Source organism: Balaenoptera physalus, assembly GCF_965194825.1.
Source record: "Balaenoptera physalus genome assembly, chromosome: 11".
NCBI classification, from domain to species: Eukaryota; Metazoa; Chordata; class Mammalia; order Artiodactyla; family Balaenopteridae; genus Balaenoptera; species Balaenoptera physalus.
Window position 1 is genome coordinate 29,826,853 of NC_138896.1, and position 24,260 is coordinate 29,851,112.

General features: G+C 38.4%; 1 protein-coding gene and 1 long non-coding RNA gene across 2 annotated transcripts in view; one reads left to right on the plus strand and one right to left on the minus strand.

The window, feature by feature from the left end:
- Positions 1-24,260, plus strand: part of CYP39A1 (cytochrome P450 family 39 subfamily A member 1) — a 68,405-nt gene that overhangs the window by 3,206 nt on the left and 40,939 nt on the right. The window contains exons 2-7 of the mRNA XM_082414647.1: positions 2,367-2,502; positions 5,508-5,682; positions 7,200-7,349; positions 8,637-8,730; positions 18,071-18,178; positions 23,667-23,757. Of these exons, the coding sequence (XP_082270773.1) occupies positions 2,367-2,502; positions 5,508-5,682; positions 7,200-7,349; positions 8,637-8,730; positions 18,071-18,178; positions 23,667-23,757 (754 nt within the window). The remainder of the gene's footprint in view (positions 1-2,366; positions 2,503-5,507; positions 5,683-7,199; positions 7,350-8,636; positions 8,731-18,070; positions 18,179-23,666; positions 23,758-24,260) is intronic.
- LOC309638569 overlaps positions 7,363-24,260 on the minus strand; it is a 71,388-nt gene continuing 54,490 nt past the window's right edge. Inside the window, exon 3 of the long non-coding RNA XR_014251202.1 lies at positions 7,363-8,511. This is a non-coding gene — a long non-coding RNA (uncharacterized lncRNA). The remainder of the gene's footprint in view (positions 8,512-24,260) is intronic.

The following is a 24,260-nucleotide window of genomic DNA, read 5'->3' on the forward strand; positions in this document are numbered from 1 at the left end:
TTTTCAGATTCTTTTCCCATGTAGGTTATTACAGATTATTGAGAATACATTTGTAACTTAGAGGGAAATGGGAAACTTTGTGAGTGTTTGGAGCAGAGGAGTGATGTGATGTGATTTAAATTTTAAAGGGTCATTTTGGGCACTCTGTTAAAAACAGGAACATAAAACTAAAAGAAAAGATAATTCGAAGGTTTTGGCAAGAATTCAAGCTTGAGATCTTGGTGGCTTGTACCATGGTGATAACAGTAGAAGTTTGAGAAGTGGCTGGATCTCTTTTGAAGGTGGAAGCAGCAGGATTTACTGGTAGATGGAATGTGGTGTATGAAAGAATGAAAAGGGGCAAAGGTGGCTCCAAGCAGTTAGACTTGAGAAACTAGAACATGGACTCAGTATCAAGTGAGATGATCAAGATTGCCTACAATGTGGCCCGAGTGCCTATATGTATTACGAAAGGCCACTTTCCTAATGGAAAGTTAAGAATTCTCATTTGAACAAACCTTCAACGATGAAAACGACTCATCTTCTTCTAAGTACTGATTAATAAACAATACCAGGTAGGGAATATTGGGAAGCAATGTAGATGTCTGGATCACTAGTGGAAGAAAATAAGACTTCACTATTTGGGGTATCAATGATTATTGGGTCCACAGTTGCCTGATGGCATCCAATATTGTGTCACAGGAACTATCACGTGCCATTTCATTTCAGATCTGGAAATGACTGTAATATTGAAGTACTGATGAGCCTAAATGATATTTCGAGATATTTATAATAACTGTAATGGGATATAAAAGTACAGGTGGTTTTTCCAAAAATGTACATGTTGGATGTGGTCTGGGAAAGTCAGTACAGCCATAGGAGGAAATGAGAATGAGACTTGGAAGGAGGAAGGTTATTCTACTCACAGGTCCAAGGGGGTCACTGCATGCCATGCAGGGCCACAGGGGAAAACACCCTGTCAGGAGGCAAAGGATGGGAGCAAGAGAAAACCCTGCCCAGAGCCTTTATTGGGGTTTGCTCAGGAAAGGCAAGGCAAGGCAGGGTAAACAATTTAGGATTGACTAGTTTGAATAATTTCTGAGGGCTTTGGGCTATAAGGTTGGTCTCCGGGTGTCTAGTGCCTCGCCCTGGGATGATTTAGGGCAGGGATTATATTGGCTTGGCGTGTGAGAGTTAGATAAGGAAGTGGTTGGGGACACAGACTCAAGATGGGTTGGTTTCCATATGAAAGGCATGCTCCTGGTTGGCTGAGAGTCCTTTGCTCTCTCTAAAAACTGGCTAGCCCTGGGAGGGCTGTCTCTACCCAGTAGTGAGGCCACCGAAGCTGAGCATCAAGAATAAGAAAGTATAGCTAATATAATTGGCCCTATGATAGATGGATGCCAAATAGACACCAAATCTAAGAAAGTACAATTGGAACAGTAGGTTCTTTTGAGGATAGAGTCATGGGGAAGGTTGTGGTGTATTGCCTCCATTCATAATTAAAGAAAATGTTACATTATAATCAGAGGCCAGTGAAAATCATGATATATTTTTCTCCAGATAAAGTCATGGACTCCCTAAAACCAAACCAAACTCTGCACTGGAGGATGACTGTAGGTTCCTAGGAGCGATCTGATAGAAAAGGCAAAACTGATGGTGTAGGAGAGAGAAGGCGTACACATAGACCAAAGAGAGAGTGTGGAACCCGTAACACAAGTGAAGGAGGGTGGGCATTTCCCAGGGGCAGGACCCTCCGTCTGTGTTAACTCAAGGGGAGGCATGGAGAATGGGTACAAATGGGTACAGTTGTCTGCAAGCTCTGGCGGTGGGAAGCTGAGTGCTTGTTTTCCCAGTGAGTTACAAAGCAGGAACACCTTCTCAGAGTGGAGAGGGTTGGGCTAGGTGAACAAGTGAGTCATTGTGGAAAGTGAGAAAGTGAACACATTACAGAACTTTGGGGATTGCAGGACATTGTTGAGTGACTACAGACTGAAGGTGAAATCAGTCAGCAGTTCAACCATAGGTTGTTTATAACCCTCCTGATATCTTGAAAACAGTGCTCAAATATCACGGTGTTTGATATAATTTCCAATCATTATTTCTAATTATTATTTCTACTACCAGAAAGGAAGGTACAAGCAAATAATAGCACTATCAAAAGGAAGGTTAAATATTACAACAGAGTAAATTAGGATTTTTATAATTGAGATTTTGCTCAGTCAAAACTTATAATTATTATATATAATCATAATCGTTTTTATCTTGACTGTGAATTCAGCATTGGGGTTCTTGAAGAACACTGTCTTAAGCATAACCCATGGTCCCGTAACTTATTTATTAGAAATGCTTACTAATATGATCTGTATTTATGTGTTTTCTTTCAGTATGGACCGATATTTACAATCGTTGCTGTGGGCACCCGAATGACCTTTGTTACTGAAGAAGAGGGAATTAATGTGTTTCTAAAATCCAAAGAAGTAAATTTTGAACTAGCAGTGCAAACTGCCGTCTATCGTACAGGTAAACAGTATTTTCAGATAGTTCATTTGAAATACAACATGGAATCCAAGCGCAGTTTTCGGTAACAATCACATCTTCACTCTTCTATCAAGAATGAGGCAGGCCCATTATTTTGTTCTTTAGAGTAGGGATAGAAAAGAGTGTGTGATGAATTTGGCCCTTGTAAAACAAATTATTGGCAACCTAAAACATTTGGATCTCAATTAGACATGCGTAAGAGATGAGGTCACCTCACTGATGTTTACTTGGGAAAATATTGGCATCTGCAGCCTGTTGCAGCTCCCAAAATGTCACTAACTCCGCTCTGCCGCTGTGTATACAATGTTCTACAGGCTATAGCTCTTGGCTTGATCTCACGTTGCTACTCTGCTCCTTGAAAGTAGAACTGCACTGCTTAGTAAGCCCTTTACTATGGCATTTCCTGACATAGTTCACAGGGTTATTAAGGTAAGTGGGGCTTAGCTTCATATAATTGGTGCCCTTTCTTTCTCCATCCTCAGAGACTGCTGGACTGAATTTGTCAACACACTTCCAGTGTGACTGTCTGCCTTTCTTTCTTTTCTTTTTTTTAAAATAAATTTATTTATTTTATTTGTTTTATTTTTGGCTGCGTTGGGTCTTTGTTGCTGTGCATGGACTTTTCTCTAGTGCGGCGAGTGGGGGCCACTCTTCGTTGCGGTGCACAGGCTTCTCATTGTGGTGGCTTCTCTTGTTGCAGAGCACGGGCTCTAGGCACGCGGGCTCAGTAGTTGTGTCTCGCGAGCTCTAGAGCGCAGGCCCGGTAGTTGTGGCGCATGGGCTTAGCTGCTCTGTGGCATGTGGGATCTTGCTGGACCAGGGCTCGAACCCGTGTCCCCTGCATTGGCAAGCAAACTCAACCACTGCGCCACCAGGGAAGCCCATGTCTGCCTTTATTTCTTCCCAGGCTGCAGACATGCATGTTGAGGCCATTTGTCCTCCCAAGAATGCAGAGCTGGTTCATTTTGTGCCTGGTTCTTTTCTCTGCTTTCACAATGTCTGTGCTTGCTTCTACCATCTTTTTTCTCCTTGCTTCCCTTTTCCCTTAGGTTCATTTTCATATAGCTTCTTCTTAGGCATTTCTTGCCATTAAGACAAAAAAAGTTTGTTTTCAAGGCTGTCAGTTGATCAATAGCATGATTATTGTTTCTTGTTGCTTGCATGAAAAATCACAACATGTTGGTTAAATTTTTTTGACTCTTTAATGCTTCTTGATATTTAGACTATGGAATTCCAGATCAAAGAAATACAAATATTTTGAAGACTCTTGATCTGTAAATTCACATATTCCTTGAGAAAAATATACCAACTTACTCACCTATCATAGGTGTATTGCAGTGATCACATTTTTTCACCTCTGCCTCCCCTGGGGACTTGCATGCTTAAATATTTCTATTTAACAGATGAAATATCTTAATATTTACTCTTGAGCCAGCTTCCCATTCCTTTCAATTATTCCCCTACCACAGAGACAATGCATGCTCAGGAAATCCACAAATTATTTTTCATTAACTTATACAAAATGTATCCTACATGTAATAGGATGATGAAATATAAAATTAAAAATTATTTTTTGGAAAACTTACTTTGAAGACAATAAAAGAGGATTAAAGAAAAATATAAAGGAATAGTATAATGAGTTTAAAAATTCATACTCTTAGCACCCAACCAGACCAGGTGTGAGTATCATGAAAGGAGCATGAACACTAAGATAAAGGAAACTGTGGGGCTAAAGCTGTTCTTGGGGTTAGGAAAGCCCTGCTGGTGGAGGTGATATTCAAGAAGACACCTGAAGGAGAGAAGAAGTTAGCAGAAGAAATGTATGGCTTATAGGTGGCAGGGGGATAGGGGTGGGGAGGGTGAGATCAGTCAAGTAGAGAACATTCTGAGCAGATAGAAGAGCTCATGAAAATGCTGAGATGTGTAAAAGAGTGTGTGTTTTCAGTATACCTGGGATATATGTTTGGAGGGAGAAAGGGCTAGCAATGTCATTGTAGAGCTGGAAAGAGGGTAGAACGCCTTGTAAACTTTGTTAAGGATAGGAAGCCAATGAAAAGTTTTAAACATGGAAATAAAATCACCAGATTTGTGTTTCCCAGAGGCTTCCTTAATCACCCCCATACAAATCATCCCTTAAAGTGCATTACCCTACGGACTTTCACTATCTCACAGTCTATGTTGGATCTTCACCTACTTTTATTTGCAGGAGGTGATTCTATGTACTAGGTGAACTTTGGCTCTAGTCTCTGCTGATCAAGGAATAGAGAGGGAGGACTATTGACTGTTTGCTTCAAGAAGTGGTTGCATAATTCAAAGAGTCATGTACCACAATGTTCATTGCAGCTCTGTTTACAATAGCCAGGACATGGAAGCAACCTAAGTGTCCATCGACAGATGAATGGATAAAGAAGATGTGGCACATATATACAATGGAATATTGCTCAGCCATAAAAAGAAACGAAATTGAGTTATTTGTAGTGAGGTGGATGGACCTAGAGTCTGTCATACAGAGTGAAGTAAGTCAGAAAGAGAAAAACAAATACCGTATGCTAACACATATATATGGAATCTAAAAAAAAAAAAATGGTTATGAAGAACCTAGGGGCAGGATAGGAATAAAGACGCAGATGTAGAGAATGGACTTGAGGACGCGGGGCGGGGGAAGGGTAAGCTGGGATGAAGTGAGAGAGTGGCATGGACATATGTACACTACCAAATGTAAAATAGATAACTAGTAGGAAGCAGCTGCATAACACAGGGAGATCAGCTCTGTGCTTTGTGACCACCTAGAGGGGTGAGATAGGGAGGGTGGGAGGGAGACGCAAGAGGGATGGGGTATGGAGATATATGTATATGTATAGCTGATTCACTTTGTTATACAGCAGAAACTAACACAACATTGTAAAGCAATTATACTCCAATAAAGATGTTAAAAAAAATAAAAAGAAGTGGTTGCTTCTTTTGAAAAGCGTTTTCTCTGTTTATAGCATCAATCCCAAAGAATATCTTTTTAAAACTGCATGAGAAACTTTATATCATGGTGAAAGGGAAAATGGGGACTTTCAACCTATATCGATTCACTGGACAGTTGACTGAAGAATTACACGAACAGCTGGAGAATTTAGGCCCTCATGGGACCATGGACCTGAACAACTTAGTGAGGTAAATAGATGCCTTATTATTTAATTTTGTTTTTTATTTTTTTGGAATAAAAAATATTTGAAGCCTATACATTGGACTTCACAAATTATCTGGTGGATTAATGAAGTCTATCTAGCTAGGCAATTAAAAGATGCTATTAGTCTTTTAAATTCTGATTAATGGGCAGTTTTCAGTTAGCACTTCAGTTTGAAGGTAAGCAAATAGGCCAATAGAATCATTTTAACAAGTTTATAGTAATTTCTCCCTAGTCATTCCTTACGATTTTGTACGCGCTACATGGATTTTCCTCATATAATTGTCATGCATCCATCAGAATTTTGATAAAACATTCAGTGCAATTTGTGACCATTAGAAGAAGAGGACACTGAGAGGAGAGGGAAGAGGATAGAATCAGAAAGTAGATGACAAGGGTCCAGGAGATGTCTGTGAGACTTGACAAGGTGACTGAGGCAAATCCACCGTGAGCCTCAGGACTGAGCCCAGGTCCTCTGAGAGGGGAGGTACTGAGAGGCAAGCGAGACAGGAGAGGACAGGTGGGGGGAACCACATAGCACTCAGCCATGTTCTGGAGCTTTCTGGCAAACGTAAGGGCTTAGCAGGGAGCTGGGAGAAGAATTCCCCTCACGCGCAGGGCGATTTGGTAAATCGAAGTTACCCAGGAGGCACTTTTCCATCTCAGTGGGATGCTGGAGGCATGACCAACCATCCAGACTCAAAAACACAGCAACATGGAATAGTTTGTTAGGGTTCCAGAAAGAGAGAGCGGAAAACTAAAAACACAAACAAGCAAGCAACCAACCAAACTTTTAACATGCCCAATATCTACAACAAAACAAAGCAAATTCTTGAATGACTTTGAAACTTTGAGGGAAAGGAGATCCTGAGAAATTTTTGTGAAGAAATGATGGTGAATAAAAATGGAATAAACAGTACTTAGTGTTACTAACCTGGGGCATATTAACAATCTCTGATATTCCTTTATTTAAGGACCCTGCAGAAATCGTTTTATTCACCTGAGGGAAAACTTGCTGATTATAGATACTATATTTCAGTCTTTCGGTATAGTTCAAAGTTATAGGATCCTGGGAGATACTAGGAATTTGGTGACTAATATTGCCCTTGATTTTTTGTTTGGTTATTTTTGGCTGCTGTCTAAAGGTACGGACTGTATCTCAGTTATTGTTATTATTTGCTAAATAAATGCTTGTTGAAATCATATTGAATCGATCTCTTCCTGTGTGTCATCTCCCATTTGTCAGGATCTAACAATACTTGCTTAGAAAGCATTCGAAAATCTTCAGATCAATAAGACCACAATTTCAGTTACCCCTAAGTTATCTTGAGCACAGAAAGCAAATATTAAAACCTTTTAAGAATGACTTTCACCCCCCAAAAAATCTATCACAAATGATTGTCTACCCCTAACATATAGCTATTCAATGATGCCTTCTTTTGTATCCTATGCCTTTCTTCTGTGGTCACTGGCTCTGACGTTCTATGTGTTTCTATCTTTGTAGGCATCTCCTTTACCCGGTCACAGTGAACGTGCTGTTTAAAAAAGGTCTGTTTCCCACAAATGAGAGGAAAATCAGGGAGTTCCATCAGCACTTTCAAGCTTATGATGAAGGTTTCGAATATGGGTCCCAGTTGCCAGAATGTCTCCTCAGGTAGAGCGTTGTTTCCTATGTTAATTCCCCGATCAAGCTCTTCTCAGCTACTCATACATTTCTCTCCTTTCTTTGTTCTAAGTAGCTGTAACAGCAGTTTAAGTGGAAGAGACAGAAGCAATTTTTTATGACCAGAGTTTGGGTGTGTGTGTGTGTGTGTGTGTGTGTGTGTGTGTGAATTGAGGGAGGAACTGAAGAAGAGAGATGGATTATTTCCTTTTATTCTCATTTTGAGGAACAAAAACAAGAAGGAGAGGGGAGACTATGAGAATGAAATGAAGAATCTATTTTGAGGCCTTTTATGCCATTTACAGCTTATTTTTATCATAGTCATTGCTACATCATCAAGTGTGACCTGTGTCAGAATCAGACGTCCTTATTCTCCCTGAGGCAGAAGTAGGTGTGGTCAAATGTATTTCTCACAGTTGGCGCAGATAAAAGTTTATAAAACGGTTTGATTGCAAAGTAACACATGATTTTTTAGTTTCTTGGCAGTTGGTCTGAAATGATGACTGGTCAGAAAAGATTAAAAAGCTTTTAGTCAGTTTGCTTTACCTCACTTAACCCAGCAACGGATCCCTGTGCTAGATTTTGATCCTGCTGTGACTGACAACAGCCAGAGCAAACTTAGACCAAGCAAATAACAAGCCCTGTTTTCTCTCTCTTTTTTTTTAAATCAATTTATTTATTTATCTTTGGCTGTGTTGGGTCATTGTTGCTGTGCATGGGCTTTCTCTAGTTGCGGTGAGCAGGGACTACTCTTTGTTGGGGTGTGTGGGCTTCTCACTGCAGTGGATTCTCTTGTTGCGGAGCATGGGCTGTAGGCACGCGGGCTTCAGTAGTTGTGGCACGTGGGCTCAGTAGTTGTGGCTCGCGGGCTCTAGAGCGCAGGCTCAGTAGTTGTGGCGCATGGGCTTAGTTGCTCCGAGGCATGTGGGATCTTCCTGGACCAGGGATCAAACCCATGTCCCCTGCATTGTCAGGCGGATCCTTAACGGCTGCGCCACCAGGGAAGTCCCCGAGCCGTGTTTTCTTATTCAATGCCAGCCCTTTAGGAATGCAAATGTTTATTTGCAAAAGATACTAAAATGTGGCTGCCTTGCCCCCTCAATTTTCCTTGTGGACTAATAAGTCTGAAGGTAGACTTCTCATGATGTTCCAGCTGAAAATGAAGAAGACATTTGGAGAAATAATTAAAATTCCATAGACATAGTCCCTTTTCTGCTGTGACCTGTTACTCCTAGAGTGCTTTCAAATTAATTTATCCACATATTTTTTCTCACCTAGAAACTGGTCAAAATCCAAAAACTGGCTTCTAGCACTTTTTGAGAAAAACATTCCAGATATAAAAACATGCAAATCTGCAAAAGATAATTCCCCGGTAAGTATTCCTTAGCTTTTTTTGCTAAAATACCTTAGATGAAAACAGTCATAAACTACAGTTGTTAAAAAAATATTTTTGCTAAAAATCATGAGATGTGTTAGATACCATTTTTGTGCCAACCACTGTGTTGGATGTTTACATACGTTATTTTATTATTGCATCCTCACAGCAGTGAGGGAGATATTAACCCTATTTTACGTAAGAAAAAACTGAGGCTACAGACAACAAAATAACACAACAGTCTGAGGGGTTTTTAAATGATTTATCGATTATACAGTTGGGTGTGTCAACAGTCACAGGTGAGAGTTATGGCAAATTAGGCAAAGATAAGAAAGCTCGACAAAGTTGACTTTTTTCTTGAGGCCACCACAGCTAATTGTTTCTTTCTTCAAATGCAACCAGGTAATGTGGTATAATTTAAAAGCAACGCACTGGGAGTCACTATCCTAAGTGTCCTAGATCTGTGGTTCTCTACACGTGGTCCCTAGACCAATGGTACCAACGTCGCCTGGGAAACCACTGGCAGAAACGCTGGGAGCCCAGCCGTCTGGGGTTTTATACACCTTCCAGATGGTTCTGATGCTTGCTAATGAATGGTTCTCAGCCGTGGCAGCTCATTAGAATCTCTGAAAGCTTTTGAAAACTACCTGATTCTCCAGACTCACCCTCTGGAGATTCCTTTTGGCCTGGACTACCTGGGCTCAAATCCAGTCACCACTGTGTGATGTTGGGCATGGTACCTAACCTCTTGGCCTCAGTTTTGTGACCTTGGGCATGGTACCTAACCTCTTGGCCTCAGTTTTGTCATTCAGTGAGTTAATATTTGTAAAGCACTTGAAACATAGTAAAGACCATGTAAGAGTTTATCATTGTTATCATCATGGAAGAAATCATTTCATATCTTTTAGCATTGAAAGATGATATCAAACATTTTTGTTTGTTTGCGTTTAGTTATGATAGCAAGTGTTATCACGAACAACTCTGCTTAACGCTGGAGAGGAAGATCACCTTAGAAAAATAGGAATGTGTGAATGTTTGGGGATCTCCCTCCGGAATAAAGGGAATAGAAAGCTAGAGTGGAATGCCCTTCGCTGACAAACTGTGTTTCAGCTAAAGAATCTATTTTATAAATGGATCCAGACAAACACATTTTTGTTTGCATTATTTTCCAGGATTTAGAGGTAAAGCCATGTGTGTATAAAAGCTGTACCCAAATAGATCTGTAATCTATGAGCCTAGAAAACAGGGGTTTTAATGCCCCAGTTAAAACTCCCCGCTGACAATACTTCTAGAATAGCATTTATTTTTCTTACTCTGAAGAAATGAGGCACTTTAATCATAGGTACTCGAACTCCCGCTTTGAATAAAGACAAATTTTGACCTTTGCTGACTAATTCAACGTTTATGACCGGGATAGAATTCAGTTTGAACACTCATGAGCTGCGTAACTTCATTTTTTAAAAAACGTTTTGTTTCTGTTTTCCTGCAGCAGTGTTCACACAGAGTTTAAGTTTTTATACCCACAATTTTTTAAAAATGCAAGCTAAGAAGAAAATAAAAGATTCTGTTGTCTTTTACTGCATAAGTAGATTTCAATGGCCTAGTTAAGCAAAGGACTGGAAGAAGTTTTTTGTTTTTTGTTTTTTAAATATTATACACACATTTTATCACATCATACCTTTATCACGTTTCAACATGAGTGATTTCTCCCATGTTATTCTAGATATAAATTAAACTAGTATTTTCATTTACAATTAAGACTGCACCACAGAATAGCATATCAAAAGAATGAAATACATCTATAGGATTTTTCATGAAATATAAACTTTGTACCATAACAACTTGCATTGTAAGTCTGATAGAAACCACGAGTAAATGAAATTTATACTTAAATTATTTTCAAATCTGCTAATCCATTATTACAGAAACAGTAGCAATAAGGCATCACTAATGCTTATGGGGTACTTACTCTGTGCCAGGCGTAGTGTTAACACATTTCACAAATTCACTGCTCATTTCTTTTTCGCAACAACTTTACTACCTGGAAAACTGGGGATTATTAAAACCAGAAAGCCAGGGATCAGAGTGGTTAAACACTTTTGAAAAACTACATGCCTCTGTAAGTAACAGCAACAGCCTCTGTCATGTATTTTCTTTGAGAGTGATGTAATAGGTATTTTCCGTGTTGTAGGATCTGAAGAAAAACCACTGTGTTCTGGTGCAGTGCAGTTCTCTGAGTCCCTAACCCATGAGAGTTAAAGACTGTGTCTCTAAGGGGCAGCATAACCTAGTAGCTAAGATTGTGGGCACTGGAGCCAGGGCCAGCCTCGCAGGATTCGAATCCCAGCTCAACCATTGACAAGCTGTATGTCACTAGCAAAGTTCCCTAACTTAATCGTGCTTCCACTTCCTCAAATGTAAAATGGTGACAATAACAGATCTACTCCTTGGAGCTGGGGTGAGGAACGAATGCTTAAATACCTGTGAAGCCTTTAAACAGTACTTGCCTTCCAGAGCAGTGACTAGACTTTAGCTACCATTATTTCTATTACCTAACTTGAATTATTTAAGATTCAAAGTGCACAAGTAACTTAATGAAAATGTTATAATGTCTGAATTTGTTCCTTGTGATGGGGATGATCATTGGCAAAGGCAAATCTGGGAAGCCTTCCAATGAAGGAAATGCTTTCATGGAATTTGTGTGTTGACTTGAGAGCAGCCATACCAGGTGACCTTGGAGAGGCCCTGATCTGACCTGGCACCGTCCATGTCAAACATCAGTTCTCTGCATGGTTTTAGAGTATTACAATATTTATCATATACTGGTTTGGCAATTCCCTTACCTATGATATGTAGGCTGAGAATTTGCATGGCACATGGGGGTAGGGTTTTCTCCTGAATGCTCCAGAGATCTGTGTTTCTGTGTTGTTTGCATTTTCCTAAGAGCAGATGTTTATTAAAAAAAAAAAAAAAGATTTAAAGATAACATTCATCAAAATGGTAATGTGTACTAAGTTTTGTTTTAAGTACTTTATAGGAAGTAACTCATTTAATTCTCACAACAGTCCTGTGAGGTAGGGTCCATATTATGACCATTTTACAGATGAGGGAACTGAGACACAGAGAGCTTAAAGTACTTGCCCGAGGTTACCCAGCTATTGAATAACTAAACCAGGTTCCCATTCCACATGTAAGGATCTTGAAAGTTGCCACTTCATCCTCACACCAAGTAAAAAGTTTAACAGACTGAAAAATCAACAGTTCTTCTTGAAAGAGAGGACACAGGGCAACCTGCTGCCCCCAAGACTAGAGACCAACAGGCAAATACAGGGAGTTGACATTTCCCAGAGCACAGACCTGAGAGTGGAGACTGCCGTGGGAACCTGCGCCAAGGTAGGAAAACCCGAGCTGTAATTAATGAATTGCTAGAGGCTCAGTGCAGACAATTCTCAGAGTTCAAAACTCCACGGGACCCGGGACCCGGTCATAGAGGGGCCTCCACAATACTGTGAAACTTATCTCCAGGAGCTGGACCAGTGAAAAATCCCCTAGGGCTTCTGACAGGGGAAGGGGGAAAAGAACAAGTCTGAAATATGCCGGAGCACTCCGTTCTTAACCAGGCCTGCCCTCAGGGGAAACTAGTTAAACAGAACTTAACCTGCTGGAGGATTATCAGAGCCTAACTGACCTGGGGAAGATGAGTGTCCAGTTGCAGCCACCTCTAGCCATCCTGTCCCACCTAAGGAGGGAGAATAAGACTGAGAAACACTTGCGAAGTTCACAGTCCAGAGGCACAGGCTCATGAAAAGACAGAGATCTAATCATAAGACTTGAATGCTTCCCCTCCCCTCACACCTAACCACCACATTACTAAAGACCTATTTATAACCATTCCTTTTACCCAGCACAACATGTCTAGCCATCAAGAAAAAATTACAAGGCATACCGTAAGGCAAAAAGAAACGTCCACAGTTTGAAGAGACAAAGCAAGCATCAGAACCATTCATGGCCGGGATGTTAGAATTAACAGATTGGGACTTTAAAAAAATATATGATTAATATGCTAATGACTCTAAATGATAAAGTAGGCAGCATGCAAGAACAGATGGACAATGTAAGCAGAGAGATGGAAATCCTAGGAAAGAACCAAAATGAAATGCTAGATAGAGATTAAAAAAAAACCAAGTGACAGAAATGAAGAGTGCTTTTCATGGACTTATTAGTATACTGGACACAGCTGAAGAAAGAATCTCTGAGCTAGAGGAGATTCAGTCCTTGAAAACCAAAAAACAAAGAGAACAAAGACATAAAAAGCAAAAATAGAACAGAATATTCAAGGACTGTGGGAAAACTACCGAAGATGTAACATTCATGGAATGCGTATACCAGAAAAAGAAGAAAGAGAGATGGGAACAGGAGAAATGCTTGACACAATAATGACTGAGAATTTCTCCCAAATTAATGTCAGACACCAAACCACAGATCTTGGAAGCTCAGAGAACACCAATTAAGTAAACACCAAAAAAACTACACCTCAGAATATCATTTTTAAATTACAGAAAATCAGAGATTTTAAAAATCCTGAAAGAAGCCAGAGAGAGAGAAAAAAAAAAAAAACAAAGCAAAAAACCCACTATACCTATAGAAGAACAAAGATATGAATTACATCTGACTTCTCCTCAGAAACCATGCAAGCAAGAAGAGAGTGGAGTGAAATATTTAGTGTTGAGAGAGGTAAAAACATCAACCTAGGACACTGCAGTCTGTGACATTATCCTTCAGAAGTGAAGGAGAAATAGAGTCTTCTTCAGACAAACAATAATTTGAGGGAATTTTGTTGCCAGTAGACCTGCCTTATAAGAAATGCTGAAAGAAGTTCTTCAGAGAGAAGGAAAATGATATAGGTCAGAAACTCAGATCTCTATAAAGAAAGAAAGAGCACCAAAGAAGGAATAAATAGAGGTGAAAAAAGAAACTTATTTTTTTCTATTCTTAATTGACCTAACAGTTCAAATTGATAACAGTTTGTTCAGATAATAAAATAGCAACAATATATTCAATTATATATGCTTATATGTATATTATATGTATATACATGTGTATATGTGTACTTATGTGTGCTTATGTGTAAGTGAAATGAATGATGGAAATGATACAGGGACAGGAAGGAGGAATTAGGATTATTTTGTTACTAGAAGGTACTTACACTACCTGTGAAGTGGTACAGTATTATTTTAAAATGGACTTGGATTAGTTGTAAATGTATATTACAGACTCTAGGGCAACCACTAATAAAAATAAACATTGAAATAACTTGATATGCTAAGAAAGGAGAGAAAACGGAATCATATAAAATGCTCAATTAAAATCACAAAAGGCAGGAAAATGGTGGAATACGAAAATAAGAACAAAGAATAAGGGCAGCAAATAGAATACAGTAACAACTATGGTAGATAGTAATCCAACTATATCAGTAATCACTTTGAATGTCAGTGGCCTAAATGCACCAATTAAAAGACAGAGATTGTCACAGTGGATCTAAAAACATGACCCAACTATATGTTGTCTACAAGAAACCCACTTTAAATATAAGGACACTTTATATTTAATATAGATTAAAAGTAAACAGATGTAGAAAAACATAACGTGCTAACACCAATCAAAAGAAAGCAGGAGGAGCTATATTACTTTCAGACAGAGCAGACTTCAAAGGAAGGAAACTTATCAGGCATAACGAAGGACATTACATAATGACAATGAGTTCAGTCCTCCAAGAAGACATAACAGTTCTTAATGTGTATGTACCTAGCAACAGTGTCAAACTACATGAGACAAAAACTGATGGAACTTCAAACAGAAATAGATGAATCTACTGTCACAGGTGGAAACTTTAACACCCCTCTCTCAGAAATGGACACATCCAACAGACAGAAATCAATAAGGACATAATTGAACTCAGCAACACCATCAATCAACTGGATATAATTAATTAAGACTACTTAATCCAACAACAGCAGAATACACATTTTTTTCTCAAGCTTATATGGAATATTCACCAAAATAAACCACATTCTGGGTCATTAAACACACCTTAACAAATTTATAAGAATAGAAATCATATAATGTCTGTTCTCAGACCACAGTGGAATTAAACTAGAAATCAATAACAGAAAGATAACTGGAAAATCCCAAAAGATGTGGAGATTAAACAACACATTTCTAAATAACACATGGATTAAAGAAAAACTCTTATGAGAAATTAAAATATTTTGAAACAAACTAAAATGAAAAAACAACTTATCAAAATTGTGGGAAGTAGTGAAAGCAGTGCTTAGAAGGAAATTTATAGCTGGAGGTTGAAGCAATCACCAGTGGCCAATGATTTAATCAATCATGCCTATGTATGAAGCTTTCATAAAAACCCAAAAGGACGGGGTTCAGAGAGCTTCTATGTTGATGAACACCTGGAGATTTGGGGAGAGTGGCATGCTTCAAGCAAGCACAAAAGTTCCTTGGCCTTTACCCCTACCTTGCCCTACACATCTCTTCCAGCTGCATGTTCACCTGTAGGCTTTATCGCATCCTTTTATAATAAACCAGTAATCTAATAAGTTAAATGTTTCTCTCAGTTCTGTGAGCAGCTCTAGCAAATTAATCAAATCTGAGGAGGGGGTTCATGGGAACCTCTGATTTATATAGCCAGTCAGTTAGAAGTACAGGTAATAACTAGGACTTGCAACTGGCATCTGAAATCCAAGGAGGGGGTCTGTGTAACTTCCAATCCTTAGCCAGTTAGTCAGAAGCACAGGCAATAACCTGGGCTTGCAGCTGCCATCTGAAGAGCAGGGCACAGTCTTGTGGGACTAAACCCTTAACCTGTGGAACATGATGCTATCTTTGGGTAAATAATGTTATAATTGAGATGAATTATAAGACACCCAGATGATGAACCAAGCATTGTTTGTGGTGTGTAGAACCCCCCCTCACACACATTGGAAATTGGTACCAGAACCCCTTTAGCAAGGATGTCCCCTCTCACCACTCTTTTTCAACATAGTACTGGAAGTCCTTGCTAATGCAACAAGGCAAGAAAAGGAAATGAAAATTATACAGATTGAAAGGGAAGACATAAAACTGTCTTTGCTTGCAGATGATGTGAACATATGTAGAGAAAATCCAAAAGAATTAACCAAAAAACTACTGGAACTAATAAGTGATTTTAGCAAGGTTGTAGGATACCAAGTTAATACACAAAAGTTAATTGCTTTCCTACATGCCAACAATGAATAAGTGAAATGTGAAATTAAAAACACAATACCCTTACATTAGCATTCCCCAAAATGAAATACTTACATATATATAAAACAAATCAAGATCTATATGAGGAAAACTGCACCACTACAAAACTCTGAGGAACAAAGTCAAAGAACTAAATAAATGGGGATATATTCCATGTTCACGGATAGGAAGACAATATTGTCAAGAAGTCAGTTCTTCCCAACCTGATGTGTAGATTCAATGCAATCCCCAATAAAAAATCCCAGCAAGTTATAACATTTTATGGATTCTAAAATTTATATGGAGAGGCAGAAGACCCAGAATCACCAACACAATGTTGAAGGAAAAGAACAAAGTTCTTGAAAGAAGTGATGCTATCCAACTTCAAGATTTACTGTAAAGCTTCAGTAATCAAGATAATGTGGTGCTGGCAGAAGAATAGACAAATAAATTAATGGAACAGAATAGAGAGCCCAGAAATAGACCCCATTAAATATAGTGAACTGATCTTTGACAAAGGAGCAAAGGCAATATAATGAAACAAAGATAGACTTTTCAACAAATAATGCAGAAACAACTGGACATTCACATGCAAAAAACTTAGTTGATCTTGGGTGTGGTGATGCCTACTTAGGTATAACACTAAAGACACAATTCATAAAAGAAACTATTAAGCTGGATTTCATTAAAATTAAACTGCTCTGTGAAAAGACAATATCAGGAGAATTAGAAGACAAGTCACAAACTGAGAGAAAGTATTGGCAAAATAAAGGACTATTATCCAAAATGTACAAAGAACACTTAAAACTCAACAATAGGAAAACAAACAACCCAATGGGAAAACAGACCAAAAATAGACCGTAAGAGACACCTCACCCAAGAAGATATATAGATGGCAAATAAGCATATGAGAAGATGCTCCACATCACATGTCATCAGGGAAATGCAAATTAAAACAATGAGATACCACTACTCACCTATTAGAATGGCCAGAATCTGGAACACAGACACTACCAAATGCTGACAAGGATGTAGGACAACAGGAAATCTCGTTCATTGCTGGTGGGAATGCAAAATGGTATAGACTTTTTGGAGGTTTCTTACAAAATGCAACATACTCTTACCATACAGTCCAGCAATTGTGCTCCTTGTATTTGCCCAAATGGTTTGAAAACTTACATCCACACAAAAACCTACATATGGATGTTTATAACAGCTTTATTCATAATTGCCAAAACTTGGATGCAACCAAGATGCCCTTCAGTAGGTAAATGGGTAAATAAACTATGGTACATCCAAAGAATAGAGTATTAGCGCTAAAAAGAAATGAGCTATCAAGCCATGAAAAGACATGGAGGAACCATAAATGCCTATTACTTAGTGAAAGAAGCCAATACGAGAAGGCTATATACTGTATGGTTCCAACTATGTGAAATTTTGGAAAAGGCAAAACTATGAAGAAAGTAAAAAGATCAGTGGTTGTTAGGGGGTGGGGAGAGATGAATAGGCAGAGCATAGAGGATTTTTTAGGGCTATGAAGTACTCTGTATGATACTATAATAATAATAGATATCATTATGCATTTGTCCAAACCCATAGAGTTTATAACACCAAGAGTGAATCCTAAGGTAAACTATGCACTTTAGATGACTATGATGTATCAAAGTCGTTTCTTCCTTGGTCAAAAATGTCCCATTCTGGTGAGTGATGTTGATAATGAGGAAGGCTATCCTTGGGTGGGGGTAAGGGTTATATGGGAAATCTCTGTACTTTCCTCTCAATTTTCTTGTAAACCTAAAACCGCTCTAAAAAATAAAGTCTTAAAAAAATTAAGCCAGGATTTGAACCAATGCAGTAAGAGCGTTGAACCCCAGAGTCCCTACTCCCAATTACTATACTACCAGTAAGTATGTAAATCCCCTAGCATGCCTGAAATCACAAACCTAAGAATGGCAAAAATAGTATCTTTCAGAGTAAAGAAAAATGCATGATCTTTGTTTATTAACATCAGTCTTTGTCACATAGGTCTGGTTTGACAATTTTTATTTCTTTTAAACAGACAGTAATGCAGGCTCTGCTGGATCTCCTAGAGATGGAAACAAATGAACAAAAGAGTCCCAATTATGGGCTCTTACTACTTTGGGCTTCTCTGTCCAATGCTGTCCCTGTAAGTATATTAGTAAAGGAAGGGTTGCATTTCTGTCTACTGTACTTTGTTTTTCCCTTTATTTTTCTTTCTTTTTTTTTTTTTAATTCTTTTCACTTCTTATCACGGGGAAGAAAAAGACTGTAATGGATTTGGTTGTGAGATAGAAAAACAAAACTCAATGCCTAAGGAAATCTGATAAGATCACAAAGGAGGCAAAGCAGAGATCTGAAATGAATTCTGCCCTTTGAAAGGCAACATGTAACAGGTGAAGGGAAACATTTGCACTTTGGGGTCAGTTGTGACAACACCTGTATATGCAGCACTTTCTGTACTTTCCATGTCAGGCAACATGCTTAGTATTGGTGCTGCAAAGATGAGTAAGTCTTGACCCCAGACATTTACTGGGGAGAGAGTAGGTAAACGGATAGTTCAGTTAGAATTGGACTTGAATCCAGATATTCCAGCCATAGCCATAGAATCTCATGGAGGTAACGAACACTCTGAGCCTTCATTTCCTTATTGGTAAAAAAGGGATAATAAAACTCCTAGTATGGTCCTAGACTTGGGTACTTAATAAACGGTAACACTGATTTCTCTGCGAGATTGTTGTAAGGATTCAGCGAGATAAGCCCAGCTGCCACCCAGTGATCATGAGTTCTTTGTCGACCCCTGAACCCATTCTCCTTCTATTGCACCATTTCTGTTTGCATTGCTTGGCATCATGGTCCTGTAAGCTTCCCCATGAATGGAGCTGGTGACACTGGAATTCACGATACTTCTAAAGAGAGCAGAGATTTTTGAACTGTTTTTTTTTTTAAGCTGTTATGAACTAGAATACAGCCATGAGATTTGTCTGGCACTTCATGTTCGATGCACAAGAGTTTCCTGCATCAGGAGGATTTCATATCAGCTTAAGCTGCACTTAAATTATTTGAGAGATTAAAGGGTAAACTTTTTATGTATTTGTTTTCTACTAAATAAGAACTTTCAAACTATCTATAATGATAAAGGTATTCATTTTTTCTTTTTTCTTCTAACAAATAGAAATAAGATGTGTTAAGTATTATTTGTTTCTCCTTCCTCTTATAAAGGTTGTGGAGGGCTTTCTAAGTACTGATATTCTAGTTGCCTTTAACCCATAATAAATTAACTGGGTACAGAGCAGAAATAGAAATTCTGGCTTCTCTGCTCAAATGTATGTCAGCCACTAAAATACGTATTTCATCTGGCATGGGCAAATAAAAGTAGTCTAACCCTTTCCTCTTCTTTAGGTATCTCTAATATTATTCTCTGATTTTTCCTTATACAATTTTCTTGGAAACTGATTAAGCTAGAGCAAAATTAAAAGGCAAATATCAAAACAACTCCCAAAGCAGCAACAAAACAGCCACTCCTGTCACAGGATTAATTGTCAAGGTCTCATTAGAAAGGCCCCCCCCCAGAAGAAAGGGACACAAAGCCCCATTGATCTGACTCAGGGGGGAGTCCGTTTTTTGGAATTTGTTCCTGGCACTGGTGTGAAAGAATTTAAATCAATTGCAGAAAGCAAGTGTCTGATGATCAGCAGAAGTTCCATCTTGCTGGCTCTTGTTGGCACTTCTAAGAGGCAGCTGGTGTGCGGGCAGAGACCCTGGACTGGCTTTAGAGTCAGGTCCAAAGGCAGATCCCAGGGCTGGGTGACAATGGGCCAAGTGTTTAACTGTGAGCCTCAGTGTCCTTATCTATAAAATAGCATGAATGTTATCTACCTCATAGGGTACTGTGAGCCTTATATTTTTAAGAAGTGGAAAGTGGCAAACAGTCCCTGGCTCAATAAATGTTAGCTTTCTTTTCGTATAAAAAGTAACACCATGGTTTCAATCAGTCATTTCTTTCAATGGCCCACTAATAATGAACTGCCTTGGCTTCCAAAACTTGACCTCTCAAATGCCCAAGGGTGGGAGTGGCCTCTGCTGTCCTGGCTTCTGTGATCCCCCAGGGCGGCCAGGAGAGCTTCCAGAAGCCCTGCCAGGGGCCTGTGCTTTCCTGGTGCCGAGATCGTTCTCTTCTCTTCTACTCTGTGCTCTGTCTCTAGGACCACGGAACTCAGAGCTCAGGCTTCAGACAGGCTTGGTACAGGGCACCAGGAGGCTCTGTTATGAGACCAAAGTCTAGGTGAACTTTGGTGGACTGGCCCAAGATATTAACCATGATTTATGAAATTATTTCTATGGGAAAACCATTTCCAAGTTCCAAGAAATTCCTGGCTGCCAAATGTACTTTTTAAGAACACTTTTCCAAACGAACCTCAAAGCTGACGTTTTACCTTTTTAATCTGCTTCTCTGAAGCTCTTTCTAAACACTTTGAGTAGTGACTTCCCCACCTCACCCTCAATTCCCACAGCATTTATTGGTTACTCTTTTATATGCCTTTCTTTTCTTTTTTTTTTTTAATTTATTTTATTTATTTATTTTTGGCTGCATTGGGTCTTCGTTGCTGTGAGCGGGCTTTCTCTAGTTGCTGCGAGTGGGGGCTACTCTTCATTGCGGCGTGTGGGCTTCTCATTGCAGTAGCTTCTCTTGTTGCGTGTAGTGCACGGGCTCTAGGCACACAGGCTTCAGTAGTTGTGGCACACGGGCTCAGTAGTTGTGGCTCGCGGGCTCTAGAGTGCAGGCTCAGTAGTTGTGGCGCATGGGCTTAGTTGCTCCACGGCATGTGGGATCTTCCTGGACCAGGGCTCGAACCCTTGTCCCCCGCATTAGCAGGCGGATTCTTAACCACTGCGCCACCAGGGAAGTCCCCCCTTTCTTTTCTTTTTAAAAGAGGAATTTTTTAATTAAAAAATTTCAAGTAGAATATAATATAGATTTTTAGAAGAGAAATCTGTTAAGAGGCATCAAACATAGTAACTAACACCATTGCACAGCCATTTATAGTTTAACTGAATTCCTTGAGTTTGCTTTAAAAAAAGGTATTACCCAATTTTAGTGAATCTCTAAAACTCTAATTAACCACGTAAAACTCTAAACCCCTCTTTCATGTAACTGAAAAATCTATGTACTATCACTAAGATATATTTTTCCCCAACATGAACTCTGAGTCTTTAAATAACGGGGTCCTACTGTATATCACAGGGAACTATATTCAGTATCCTGTAATAAACCATAATGGAAAAGAATATGATAAAGAATATATATATATATATATATATATATATATATATATATATATATATATATATATATAAAACTAAATCACTTTGCTGTAGAGCAGAAATTAACACATTATAAATCAACTAAGCTTCAATAAAGTAAGTTAAAAAAAACGATAGATTGAGTATGGAGTGGTTATTAATTAAATCCAATAATTCAGCACTTCCATCTATAGAGAGGATAGAAGAGGCCCACATGGGGAGACATGTTGAAGAGAGCTTTCTGAGCACGTTTCCTCTGTAAAAAAGAACTAGTTGATCTCTAGGGTAAGCCTTTCCTAATCTGGAAAATGCCACAGAAAGCGGATCTTGGGATAGAGGCCTCGGTTCTTCCATTCACTTTGTTTATGTAAACAGCACCACGTTTATGCCCACAGTATCAGTTTACTGTCACGAAGGGGAAAACAATGAGTAGTATTGAATTTGGCTTTGTCCAAGCACTTCCTTTCAGACCGTTGCTCTTCCTCTTTTGACCACAGAGGGGAGTATTGGGATCATTTAAAGGTGTTTAACAGTCCCTCACAGGAGACAGAAAGACTTAAGTAACACAAAGTGTTGTCTGAGTCTTTTCAGGATTGGTTTTCCTAAGATGAAATTTCTTTCACAATATGTGTTTACAGAAAGCAGAAGAAAGGGAAACCCAAACTTCTTTTAATGATTTGATACAAGTTTCCTTTAATGTGTAACCGAAAAATAGAAGCAAAAATATCTACCTGAATTAATGGAAAGGTAATTTTTTTAAATTGAAGTATAGTTTATTTACTCTATTGTGTTAGTTTCAGGTGTACAGCATAGTGATTCAGTACCTTTTCAGCTTATACTTCATTATAGGTTATTACAAGATAATGAGTATAATTTCCTGTGCTGTACAGTACATCCTTGTTGCTTATCTATCTTATACATAGTGGTTTGTATCTGTTAATCCCATACCCCTAATTTGTCCTTCCCCCCTTCTCTCTCCCTTTGTTAACCACAATTTTGTTTTCTATATCTGTGAGTCTGTTTCTGTTTTGCATGTACATTCATTTGTATTATTTTTTAGATTCCACATGTAAGTGGTATACAGTATTTGCCTTTTTTCTGTCTGACTTATTTCACTAAGCACACTATTCTCTGGGTCCATCCACATTGCTGCAAATGGTAGTATTTCATTCTTTTTTATGGCTGAGTAATATTCCATTGTATATATGTACCACATCTTCTTAATCCAATCATCTGTTGATGGGCACTTGGGTTGCTTCCATGTCTTGGCTACTGTAAATAGTGCTGCTGTGAACACTGGGGTACATGTATTTTTTTTTGAATTAGTATTTTCATTTTTTCTGGATATATACCCAGGAATAAAATTGCTGGATCACATGGTAGTTCTACTTTTAGTTTTTTAAGGAACCTCCGTAATGTTTTCCATAGTGGCTGTACCAATTTACATTCCCAGCAACAGTGTACAAGAGTTCCGTTTTCTCTACATCCTCACCAACATTTGTAATCTGTAGACTTTTTGATGATAGCCATTCTGACAGGTGTGAGGTGATACTTCATTGTGGTTTTGATTTGCATTTCTCAAGTAATTAGAGATATTGAGCATCTCTTCATGTGCCTGTCAGCCATCTGTATGTCTTTGATGTTTAGCAGTGTAATTTTATCTTATAATACCACAATGAGGAAAGATGTGAAATAATTTTGTTTGGTCTAGAGTGAGAACTTGCAAACATACTATGTTCAGTAATACCCTATAAACTAGCAAGCACCCTTTTTCAATAGGATATGAAAGGACCCTAGTTTTGATATAAGTACTCTCATAATTTGGTTGATAAGATTTTAGGTATAGTTTCTGGGGCTTATTTAAAATTACCATGTTTCATTTGTAGAATATATGATTTGCTAATTTATTTGTATTTCAAGGAAATTAAATCTTGAAAAATGCCTTTGTTTTGGACTAACATTCTTAAGTGTCATAATTTGTTGCTCCTAAATTTCTAATATGTACCTATATAATATTTTATGTTGTATATTAGTACAATAAAACACCCTGCTTTTCCCATTTTTTTTTTTAGTGAAAATAGTTTACTCTATATAAACAATACTGTGAAACTGTAGTGGCAGAATAAAGTCATAAATTTGACCCCTTAGAGATATGTAACATCTCTTTTGTTCATAAAATCTAGTTGTTTTCAAAGATACTCTTTACTAACATGCTTTTAAGTTTAGTTTAAATATCTCCTTGTTTCTTTTAAATGTTTGTGGCTAATACTATGTATGCTTTTGTTCACGTTCAAAGAAGGTTGTATGTTTTGACATATGTTTTTCTTTTTAAGGTTGCATTTTGGACATTTGCATTTGTCCTCTCTCATCCCAATATCCACAGGGCCATTATGGAAGCCATATCATCTGTGTTTGGCACAGCAGGTACTAAAACTGAATTAAATTGCCTAATTGAAGAGATAGCTAATAATGTGTACTTGTCACACATTATGGGCAAAGTTAAATGCCCATAATTTAATAGAATTTCAAAATAGTCCAAATTGAACATAATTTGTTATGTGCTTCAGGATATAAATTGATCAGGTAGAATCCTAGAATTTAATTACTGTCAAGGATTTTAGAAGTCACCTGGACCAACTCCCTTATTTTCCAAATGATGAAACAGAGATCGTGACTTGCCTAAATTCCCTATTTAAACATAAGTGTATAATGCACAGGGTTTTTCTTCTAATCTCTTAGCCCCCTGCCTCAATTGAACTACAAGTCCGTAGTTTTGGAATTCAGGGTTTTCCAGATTTTATAAAAGTAATATGGTACATATTCCATGTATTGCTTAACAGTATTAATGGGATATGGTTGTCAGGTAAGGCTACATCACCAAAGGAATTATTTTCAAAGTTACAGTTTTTAGAGGTTTAGTGGGTTAG